The sequence below is a fragment of the Schistocerca piceifrons genome, chromosome 4 (assembly GCF_021461385.2).
Source record: "Schistocerca piceifrons isolate TAMUIC-IGC-003096 chromosome 4, iqSchPice1.1, whole genome shotgun sequence".
NCBI lineage: Eukaryota > Metazoa > Arthropoda > Insecta > Orthoptera > Acrididae > Schistocerca > Schistocerca piceifrons.
Window position 1 is genome coordinate 521,041,751 of NC_060141.1, and position 12,389 is coordinate 521,054,139.

Consider the following 12,389-nt stretch of genomic DNA (forward strand, 5'->3'; position numbering starts at 1 on the left):
TCCATTACAATTTAGGTTATGTTGAACGTTGATCTACTGTGTTGTGATACTAAAATATGACTTCTGGCCTGGGAATCGACAGTCTTAAGTCATTGCGCGTGTGCCTTGCAGCTGCAGGACACAAAACTGCCAGATAGCTTGTCGGTCCGAACGGTTTCACATTTCTCAGTGGAAATTCTATCACCTGCCAACATGTTGCCGGTGATACGTGCCTACATGTGAAAGCGATAGCTACACACCACACTGGATGCAACAGTGAAAATATTCGATTGTAAGACAGGAAAAAGACAAGAATGTGTGCTTGTATAGGACACTAGATTTTAATAAACATGTAAGAAATTAACCGTCGTACCAAGGTATGGTAAGAGTTTGTTTGCGTAGCCATCCTCCGCAGCAAGCACAGAAACATTTTTGTAAATAAGTCTTCTCTTGCTGCACTGTGTTTAATTTTCGCAGACGCGTTTCGCCTATCTTTCGCTATAAGGCATCGTCAGTCGGATCTATAATGACACAGTTAGGATACACTTTCGATTTGCTACGTGTCATTCGTAGACCATAAAACAGCGACAAGTGAACTGTTTTATAATCTAAGAGTAAAACTTAGCAAATCAGAGGATCAGAGGTATGTCGTAACTGTATCACTTAGATCCCATTGATGATTCATTAAAGTGAAAGGCGAAATGCATCTGGGAGAATTAAAAACAGCACAGCAAGAGGGTTTTTTTCAGAACAGGCACAAGCTATGGCAGATTAAAATAGTCAGGTCTGATGACTAGTGAAAAAAATGAACCATACTTGAACTAAAAGTTGCTAATTTGTGGAATTGGAAATAAACGAGCAGTGTCCTTAGTTCCACTGTTCTCTCTGCTGGAAAAATCTTCAATGTATGTTTGTTTGTTTGATTGATTGTATAAACTCTATTTTTCCTTGCAGACGGGCAACAAAGAACATCAGTAAACTTCTCTGTTCTGGTGGTGAAACTGTCCTTGTACTAATGAGTCGTACTGGTTTATTTGGAACATACGCGAATGTGGCAAAGTCAGCCAAGTGGAGCAGCTACTTGAAGGTAAGCATTGTAGCTCCGGAAGCAGGCCTAAGAAGTACTATGCAACGAATTACAGCGTACTTGGCTTTTGCTAAATAGTGATACCATGCGCAAAGGTCTGTAGCGCTTTCTCCAATTTAAAATAGCTTCAGAATGGCAATGTAATTTTACTCCTTACTTGTAGTAAAAATAATGTAAAAACTGTTCCTTAAAAACACGGGAGAACTGCCTAGGTCAGTAACATCTTGCCACGATATTTCGGCACAGTCTTTCTGCCATCTTCAGGTGAGTACAGCTGTAGAAGTACTGGCGAATACGCGCTGAGCTCTGCTATTTAAAGCCAAAGGGGGCTGCATTGCGCATGCGCTTCGCATGGACGGTTTAGCGTGCGCGTTCACAAGTCCGTGCGCTGCGCCTGGCGCCCTCCGCGGTGAAAACTTGGCATTTCGATATCAGATCGATCTTCACCTTTATACCGATAACTACGTTGACTACAAAGTTTCTCTACAATAGGATTCCAAGCGGAATTTAACTGGTAATCGCTCTCTCGATTGATAAGAGTCTCGCTGTCTGACAATTTTATTTGTATGGATTCATTTATAATTGAACTCCAGAAATTTGGTGTTTGAACCACAATTTTTGTATCATTGTAATTCATGGAGTGGCCAGTAGAAATGCAATGTTCAGTGATTGCGGACTTGGTGGGTTGAAGAAGGCGAGTATGCCGCTGGTGCTCCACAATACGTTCCTGCACCGTACTTGTTGTCTGCCCTATATATGACTTGCCACAATCACACGGAATCTTTTAGACACCTGATTTACGTAGGCCCTGGTCATCCTTAAAGGATCCTACCAGTGATGATATTTTAGGAGTAGTACGAAAGATCACTAACTCGATGCTTCCCCAATATTCTACCTATCTGTGACGAGATGTTCGCAATAAAAGGTAGATAAGCCGTTGACCTGAAGACTTCTTCTTCCTTGTTGCGTCGTTTGTAGGACTGCATAGCTCTGTTCACTTACTTAGTTGAAAAGCCATTCATCAGAAATACCTTTTGCAGATGTTCCAGTTCCCTTGAAGACTGTCGACGTCCGAAATAGTATGGGCACGGTGGATTACAGTTTTAAGCACACCCATTGTTTGTGCTGGATGGTGGCAACTGGTAGCTTGCAGATACAAATCTGCATAGGTCGGTTTCCTATACACCGAATGACCAAGTGTGCCATCATTCTTACGCCGTACCAGAACATTTAAAAATGGCAAACCATCTTTTTCAGTTTTCATAGTGAACTTAATATTCTCATGTAAGGAATTCATGTGATGTAGAAATTCTTGGAGACGGTCCACGCCTCTTTCTCCCAGAGCGGATTTTCCTCCTTCCCCCCCCCCTTCCCTGAGACCCTGCACCCCATACTTCCCTCTTTCCTTCCCACATCCCTCCCTACCTGGCCCTCTTCAGCGCGCCTACCGCTCATCTCCCCCCATCTCTTCCCGTCCCTCCCTTCTTCCAGTGTCCCTCATCTCCTTGCGCCTGGCAGATCCTCTGTTTTGATCATCGTCAGTGTGCCACATCATTGTTGTGTTTAGTGCTGTTTCTCCTGTGCGTCAAGAGGTGTGATTTTAATTGTGTACTGTCTTGAGGTTCGCCGTCAGTGTTAATGTGCTGCACCATCCGTCGATACCTTTCATGCTCCAGTCATACTGCGCCTTGTGTTCTTTGTCGCAGTGTGTGGCTTTTTGTGTGTGCTACTTTTAAACAGTTTTAACAGTTTTTATCTCCATTTTACGGTCACCCCGTTTTTTGTCTATTGCCTTCCATGATGTTCCCCAATTTTTATATCTATGTTCACCATATTCTCACCTTTGTTCTTTTTAAATGTTTTCTATTGTTTGTTTTATGTCTTTCGGCTGAAGAGCAGTGCATATGCTGCTGCCAGGCCGCCCCGATGGGAAATTGAAATACAATAAAGAAAAAAAAAGCGTATTCGCCAGTACTGCTACAGCTGTACTCACCTGAAGAAGGCCAAAAGACTTTGTGCCGAAATATCGTGGCAAGATGGCAGTTCTCCCGTGTTTTTATGCCACAATCAGTACGCCGGGAAAATTTCAAACCTCAATGTAAAAACTGTGAGTTACAGATGTATTTGTATTAAGTAGTGAGCAAGGCTGGTAGCAATTACTGCTAAGAAAAGCAGCAACTGTTTACAGAGCAATGAAATATTGACTGTAAAAGTACAGTGCAAAACAGTAAGTCTGCAGAATTTTTAAATTTTACGGAATGTAAGGATTTAAAATCGTATTTCAGAGGGGAAAGATACAGATCGAAACTGCCTACAGGAAAATTAAAGAGACGTTTGGGGAAAAGAGAAGCAGCTGCATGAATATCAATTCCTCAGATGGAAATACAATCTTAAGGGAAAGGTAGGAATAGGATATAGAGGGTCTATACAAGTAAGATGCACTTGAAGGCAATATTATAGGAAGGGAAGTGGACATAGACGAAGATGAGATGGGATATACGATACTGCGAGAGGTATTTGACAGAGTTCTGAAAGATCAAAGTCGAAACAAGGTCCCGGCGATAGTCAATATTCCGTAAGAGTTACTGACAACCTTCGCATATCCAGCCATGACAAAACTCCTCCATATGATGTACAAGGTGTATGAGACAGGCTAAATTCCCTCAGACCTCAACAAGAATACAGTAATTCCATTTCCAAAGAAAGCAGTTGCTGACAGGTGTGAAAATTATCAAACTATCAGTTTGATAAGTCATGACTGCAAAATGCGAATATTATGTACGGAAAAACTGGTAGAAACCGACCTCAACGACGATCAGTTTGGATTCCAGAGAAATGTAGGTACAAAGCAGTAATGACCCTACATCTTACCTAAGAAGAGCGGTCAAGGAAAGACAAACATGCGTTTATATGATTCGTAGACTTAAAGAAAGCTTTTGACAATATTGATGGGAATACTCTCTGAAATTCTAAAAGTAGCAGGGGTAAAATACTGGGAGAGAAGGTTATTTATAACTTGTACAGAAACCAAACTGCAGTTAAGTTAGGGTCATGAAAGGGAAGCAGTGGTTGAGAAAGAAGTGAGACAGGCTACAACCCTATTTGCGACGTTATTTAATCTGTAAATTGAACTAGCAGTAATAGAAACCAAAGAAAAATTTCAGAGAGAAGAAATACTAACTTTAACTTTTGGCGATGGCATTGTAGCTCTGTCAGACAGCAAAGGACCTGGTAGAGTAATTAAACGGAAAGGACAGTGCCTTGAAAGTAAAATATGAGATTAATATCAACAAAAGCAAAAACAAGGATAATGGCATGTAGTCCAAATAAACCAGGTCATACTGAGGGAATTAAATTAGGAACTTAGTTTTGCTACACTATGTGATGAAAAGTATCTGGACACCAGGCTGAAAATGACTTGAAAGATCGTGGCGCCCTCCATCGGTAATGCTGGAACTCAATATGGTATTGGCCCACTCTTAACGTTGATGACAGCTTCCACTCCCGCAGGCATACGGTTAATCAGGTGCTGGGAGGTTTCTTGGGGAATTGCAGCCCATTCTTCACGGAGCGCTCCACAGAGGAGAGGTATCGATGTCGGTCAGTGAGGCCTGACTCGAAGTCGGCGTTCCAAAACATCCCAGGTCAGGACTCTGTGCAGGCCAGTCCATTACAGGGATGTTATTGACGTGTAACCACTCCGCCACAGGCCGTGCATTATGAACAGGTACTCGATCATGCTGAACGATTCGATTGCCGTCCCTGAATTGCTCTTAAACAATGGGAAGCAAGAAGGTGCTTAAAACATCAATGTAGGCCTGTTCTGTGATAGTGCCACACAAAACAACAAGAGGTGCAAACCCCCTCCACGAAAAACACTACTACACCATAACACCACCGCCACCGAATTTTACTGTTGGCACTACACACGTTGGCAGATGACGTTCACTGGGCATTCGCCATACCCACAGCCTGCCATCGGATGGTCACATTGTGTGCAGTGATTCGTCACTCCTCACATCGTTTTTCCCCTGTTGAATCGTCCAATGTTTACGCTCCTTACACCAAGCGAGGCGGCGTTCGGCATTTATCGGCGCGACATGTGGCTTATGAGTAGCCACTCGACCATGAGATCCAAGTTTTCTCACCTCCCGCTTAAATGCCATAGTACTTGCAGAGGATCCTGATGCAGTTTGGAATTCCTGTGTGATGGTCTGGATAGATGTCTGTCTATTACACATTTCGACCCTCTTCAACTATCTGCAGTCTCAGTCAACACACCAGTTCGCGCTGTACGCTTTTGTTCTTTACGTGTTTCTTCATATTTCCACTTGACTTTCACATCGGAAACAGTGGACCTAGGGAATTTTAGGAGAGTGTAAATCTCGCGTACAGACGTTTGACACAAGTGACACCCAATCACCTGCCCACTTTCGGAGTCCGTGAGTTCCGCGGAGCACCCCATTCTGCTCTCTCACGATGTCCAATGACTACTGAGATCGCTGATATGGAGTACCAGAGTAGGTGACAGCGCAATGCACATAATATGAAAAACGTATGTGTTTTGGGTGTGTCCTGATACTTTTGATCACATAGTGTATTTAAGCAACGAAGTAACTAATGATACGTGAATTAGTGTGTACATAAAACGTACACTTGCAATGGCAAGAACCGCATTTCTGAAGAAGAGAAATTTTTTAACATCGAAACACTGAAGAGCCATAGAAATTGGTACATCTGCCTAATATCGTGTAGGGCCCCCGCGAGCACGCAGAAGTGCTGCAACACGACGTGGCATGCACTTCACTGACGTCTGAATTAGTCCTGGAGGGAACTGACATGAATTCTGTAGGGCTGTCCGTAATTCCGTGGGAGTACGAGGGGGTGGAGATCTCTTCTGAACAGCACGCTGCAAGGCATCCCAGATATGCTCAGTAATGTTGTCTGGGGAGTTTGGTGGCCAGCGGAAGTATTCAAACTTAGAAGACTGTTCCTGGAGCCACTCTGCAGCAGTTACGGACGTGTGGGGTCGCGTTGTTCTGCTGGAATTGCTCAAGTCCTTTGGCGTCGGAATGCACAGCGGACATGAATGGATGCAGGTAATTAGACAGGATGCTTACGAACGTGTCACCTGTCAGTCGTATCGGGACGTATCAGAGGTCCTTTATCACTCTAACAGCACACGTCCCAAACCATTACAGAGCCTCCACCAGCTTGAACACTCCCTGCTGACGTGCAGGGTCCATGGATTCATTAGGTTGTCTCCATCCCGTACACGTCCATTCGCTCGATGCAATTTGTAACTAGACTCGTCCCACCCGCAACATGTTTCTAGTCATAAACAGTCAAAGTCGGTGTTGACCACCCCAGGCGAGGCATAAAGCTTCGTGTCGTGCAGTCATCAAGGGTACACGAGTGGGCCTTAGACTCCAAAAGCCCATATCGATGATGTTTCGTTGAATGGTTCGCACGACGACACTTGTTGATGGACCAGCATTGAAATATGCAGCAATTTGCGGAAGGGTTGCACTTCTGTCACGCTGAACGATTCTTTTCAGACGTCGTCGGTCCCATTCTTGCAGAGATATCGGAGATTTGATGTTTTTACGGATTCCTGATATTCACGGTAAACTCATCGCTACCTCGGAGTTGCTGTATCTCATCGCTCGTGCGCCGACTATAACACCACTTTCAGACTCTCTTAAATCTTGATAACCTGCCATTGTAGCAGCACTAACGCATCTGACAACTGCGCCAAACACTTGTTGTCAAATGTAGCCGTTGCCGACCGCAGCGCCGTATTCTGCCTGTTTACATATCACTGTATTTGAATATGCATGCCTACACCAGTTCCTTTGGCGCTCCAGGGTAGATTTAAGTGTTAAGAAGTCTTTTTGTAAAGGTTTTTGTATGGAGTGTTGCCATGAATGGAAGTGAAACGTGGTGCTACATTAGAATGTTGAAGGTTAGATGGGTCGATCACGTTAGTAATGAGAAGCTACTGAATAGAACAAGGGAGAAAATTTTGCGACACAGCTTGACCAAAAGAAGTGATCGCTTGGTAGGGCGTATTCTTAGACATAGAGATCATCAGAGGGAAGTGTGTGGGGATAAAAATCATACAGCCAGATCAAGAGATAAATACAGGAACCAGATTCTTAAAAATGCACTTTCCAGTAGCTATTTGGAGATGAAGAGGCTCCAACAGGATAGGGTAGCATAGAGAGCTGTATCAAGCAAGTCTTTGGATTGAAGACCACAACAACAAAAGCAGAAAAATTGTTAGGGCGTAACTTGACCAGTTATGCTAATGTACTGATAAGGACAAGATGCAACAATCCCTTTCCATCCTTCCGTAGTACTGAGTCGACATGATCTCTGAATTGTTGGAAACAATGCTCACCCATGGCCGCTGGGCAGTCATTCGTAATCCATCGAGTTTTGTCACAACTGTTCCCAGGCGATGCGACAAAACATAGCCCAACATGAATCATCGCGTATTTGGAACTTCTAGTGAGGCGACAAGAGTTATTTCATATTTGTTTTGAACAGCTTCTTGGAAAAGTTGGAGAAATATTTCATCGTCAAACATATAAATGACGTACTATGTATAACTGCAGGAATGCGCGTGGACAAACATGGGCTATTCATTTCAAACGCGTAGCATGACGCTCGGGTAAGAAGTTCAGACCGTCGGTCACCGTGACTCGTAAGCCACGTTACAAACTACTTCTAGAGCAGAAAAATTAATATAAAGTCTCAGTTACAAAGGCGTGCAGAAAAGGTGCTCCTCAGATTTCTCTCTGTTCCCTATGTGTGTTGATACACTGCACGTCATGCACATTCCTCGGTCGACTTCCCCGCTTCGCTGACGCAAGTAGCCATCCTATGCCGCTGGAGGGCTCCGAACAGTAGCGCGTGACATACGCAACTATGTCTGTGCGTGAGAAACCCTCAGTAAAACTGAAAGCACGAATGCATTGAGGTCGTCCACACAAGGAGCACCAACTCCTCCTCCTGCGTAATGCCAGACCACAAACGAGCGCCGAAACATCTCCAACTATGCGACACCTTGGGTTCAGTGGCATCGGTCATCCTCCATACCGTACCGAATGCGCCACATCTGATTTGCATCCGTTTCAAAAACTTATAGGACCCCTTCGAGCACTTCAGTTTGATCTTGATGAAGCGGTGCAAGGAGAGGTGTTGGATCCGTAAACAAAGTCAAACATTCTGCAGTTGACGGTGTCAACAAACTGGTTTCTCGTTAACAGAAACATCTTTGTCGCCTGGGTGGCTGTGTCGGGAAATAAATATGTAGACACAAAAAATGAAGATGATGGATGGTCTTAGTTATATTAAAAAAAACTTTAAAAGTTTTCACATACAAAATTCGGAAGAATTTTTTTTCGGCACGCCCTGGGATGTAATTAGCGAAATACTGGTTTGCCCCAAACGAAAATTTCCTCTGGTCCTGTGAGGCTTCTTTTTATATCGGCTATTGGACGTAAACCATCATATTATTATACCACATACTCTAAGAGAAACCGACGTTAGAAATAGAATACCTGTATGTTCGTGGTGTGTTCAACGATTGTGTAAATTGAAACGATGTGTTGTCTAAAAATGTCTCCACATTAGCGTTGCACATGGAAAAATGTATTATTGATGTACATTTTTCCAGGTAGGAATGACAGACGTAACAAATACCAGATTTTGACTCTGGTAAATATTCACTGTAAAAGGGGATGAAGCTTCTTCTGAGCTCAGTACTCATTGTCGACAGTGCGAGAACCTGAGTGAAGCCATAAATTAGAGATCTCGCGATTATCTTCCGAAATGGCGGGAAGTGTCAAGTGTAGATGTTGTGTACGGTTTAAGATAGTGGAAGTATTATACGATATAAATAAAGGAAGAAAGGGGGAAGGTTTAAGCCAGATGGGTACAATGCTAGCGCACTGCCCTCGAAAGTAACCAAAACAGCCACAGAGGTCGGCGTCCACATCCTACTCAGTGAATACTGTTACCCACTCTACACTGCCTGACAAAAACAAGTGCACAGAAAACATGGTCAGATGTCAATGTAACTTCATAAAAGTACTCGTCGGCGGGTATAGAAATGGTAAGAACTAAGATTCTCTGACAAATAGGATCAGCACCAGAGCGCATTAGTGTTTTCGTGTTCACTGTTACTACCAGGCTTGGTAGGGTATATGGGGCTTGCACAGCATCTGATGTGAAGTGATCACTGATGGACGCAAGTACGCATCATACCCATGCGAGACAGCGTTCTCAGCACGTTGCAGAGTTTGAATAGGGTCTCACTGCAGGTGTCCATTTGGCCAGCTGGTCGAATATCCAGATTTTTGGCGCTATCCGATGTTGAACTCCGACTGAAACTTGATAGCAGGCATAGTATTAAACATTTTCATCAAGCACTTCAGATCATCACAATGGAGGATAGCCATATTGTGCACAACGCACATTGTAATCCCTTCACATTTGGGTCTTCCAACAGAGAACAAGTACTGGACTCCCTGGAACATCGTGTCATCCCGCACCACATGTCAGACGAGCAGCAAACGGATTAAGAAAACACCATTACATGAGTAGGCTGCCATTAAAATCACATCACAACACAAATGGCTGCTTTTGGAGTGGTGTCGTGATCTGGAAGCAAGGATTGCTGATGAATGGCGTCGCATTCTGTTCAGCGATGAACAGTATTCTGAATTACCCACGATGGCCGTCATCGGTAAGTATGGCGGCGAACCGTCGAGGGGCCCCATTCTTCGAATGTTTTGGAGAGAAACAGAGGTGTTGCTCATGGCGCCATGACATAGCTAGCTATCTGGTATGACTTCGTCACGGCTGGTACTGATAAAGTGAACTCTGACGGCGCAAAAGCAAATCACGAACATCCTGAGTCCTCATGTATTACCTCCCATGTGACAGTATCTTGCTGCAATTTTGCTCGTGCACACATGGCTATTGCCCTTAAATGCCTCCATGATATTAAGATACTCTCGTATCCAGAAAGGTCCACAGATCTGTACCTAACATCTGCGTGACCAGCTTGGTCATAAACTCCGTCTCAGTGCCAATATCAAAGATGTCAAGGACCACTTGAAACAGATGTGGGCCAGCTTGGTTCAGGAGAGAACGCAGCGGCTTTGACGGAGGCAGTAGGGGGCGGGGGCGGGGGCGGGGGGCTGTGGCCTAACGTCATATTGATAAATGGAAACACACTGCCGAGTTCTTCGTAAATTTGACTGTATTTTATCTCTGAAATATCGTTCCATGAAGTAACGTTTAGTTTTCCTATCCCCTTCTGGGTGTTACATTCCTTTCGTCAGGCAGTATAGTTATTGTTGTACTCATCTTTCAAACTTTGATAGGGTATTAGTGTCTGTACTGTGAAAAGTGGTGCAACAGACAACATTCGACTCAAGATTATTTCATTGCGGTAAAACTTTTGTGATTACAGGATTATCAGCAGTTCCTCTCACCGTACCAGCTCTCAGATAACCTGCAAGATGATCTGAACATCAACCTGCAGAAGGCAGGACTCGCTGTAAAAACGTGTAACCAACAGGAGATAGTGTACGTGACTGAAAAAGAGTCATGTGCAAAAGGTAAGTGATATTCTAAGTTTCAACATCTTATGGAATGCAGACGTTATGTTAGATCTGCTCATGATTGTTCTTACTGAATCGAGCATCTGCCTTACGCATTTTGTCCCAATCGTGACGCAAGCATCAGATGCCTTACATACTAGAAAATGTAATTAACATTGACCTCCAGCTTAATAACTTTCTGATCAAGACACTAAAAGGAATACAGACAAGTGGGGAGATCACAATAATATGTTAAATCGCCTTCGCCCACAAAGAAAAAGAAAAATAAAGAAAATCCCCCAAGACAAATACAAGGAACTCAATGTGATGGCTCTGAAATTACTGGCAAAGCGTGGTTAATCCACTCAGCTGTTATAGTTCAATGGTCCAACAGTTTCTGCTCAGTAAACAGAAAATCACGCACAAGAAGCATTGAATTGCGCAAGTAGACGAAGTTGGGTGGGATCGTTTTTCTGTCAAACGATGATGCAGTGGCATTCTAACTTGAAAAGTTTCCCCCATGGGGCTTTCAACTGTGTTGAGAGTACGTGCTTGGCTACTGTTGGGCCCCAGCCTTGGCAGCATTACTTCCTTCCGGTGCTATAAGCTTACACTCCCATTCTCCATTTCCTCCTGTGTCTCTCCATCAAATGGTTTTCTTGATGCAGACCCCGCTTGGACCTGCTTTGCGATTTCTCTCACTTGTGTGTGTGTGTGTGTGTGTGTGTGTGTGTGTGTGTGTGTGTGTGTGTGTGTGTGTGTGGAGTGGCAAACACCTGCATGGTGGTAGCCCCGGGACCACACAGGGATCAATCTGTTGGTTCCTGAGCTGAAAACGTCACATGTATGGCAAGAAGTGTTTGCTCATCATGGCTGGATCCCAGGAACTCAGAGCAATGGATTACTGGCCAGATAGTTGTTGCTGAGGCTGGGTAGCGCCCATCGGGAGAGCCCCTGTTTTGAGGGCACCACGATGGATGAGCAGATGAGCCACAAATTAAGTGAATGGAGTTACATCTTGCTGGTGGCCATAGCGCCCTAGAAGTCTATGGAAGGAAAGTCCTCATTCAGTGCAGAAAGACTGACCCTAACATTTTGCCTTCACTGGCTATTCCTTGGGAGAAATGTAAGGCTATGCAGCAAGCAGAGTAATACTCCTCTCAATACCTGATTTGCGCGGCGCCTGATTTGCGCGGCGCCTGATTTGCGCGGCGCCTGATTTGCGCGGCGCCTGATTTGCGCGGCGCCTGATTTGCGCGGCGCCTGATTTGCGCGGCGCCTGATTTGCGCGGCGCCTGATTTGCGCGGCGCCTGATTTGCGCGGCGCCTGATTTGCGCGGCGCCTGATTTGCGCGGCGCCTGATTTGCGCGGCGCCTGATTTGCGCGGCGCCTGATTTGCGCGGCGCCTGATTTGCGCGGCGCCTGATTTGCGCGGCGCCTGATTTGCGCGGCGCCTGATTTGCGCGGCGCCTGATTTGCGCGGCGCCTGATTTGCGCGGCGCCTGATTTGCGCGGCGCCTGATTTGCGCGGCGCCTGATTTGCGCGGCGCCTGATTTGCGCGGCGCCTGATTTGCGCGGCGCCTGATTTGCGCGGCGCCTGATTTGCGCGGCGCCTGATTTGCGCGGCGCCTGATTTGCGCGGCGCCTGATTTGCGCGGCGCCTGATTTGCGCGGCGCCTGATTTGCGCGGCGCCTGATTTGCGC

The 12,389-nt window shown here is 45.1% G+C and overlaps 1 protein-coding gene across 1 annotated transcript in view; it reads left to right on the forward strand.

The window, feature by feature from the left end:
* The window catches only part of LOC124795976 (juvenile hormone acid O-methyltransferase-like), a 73,016-nt gene that overhangs the window by 16,048 nt on the left and 44,579 nt on the right, over positions 1-12,389 (forward strand). Inside the window, exons 2-3 of the mRNA XM_047260058.1 lie at positions 934-1,066; positions 10,554-10,701. Coding sequence (XP_047116014.1) covers positions 934-1,066; positions 10,554-10,701 — 281 coding nt within the window. The remainder of the gene's footprint in view (positions 1-933; positions 1,067-10,553; positions 10,702-12,389) is intronic.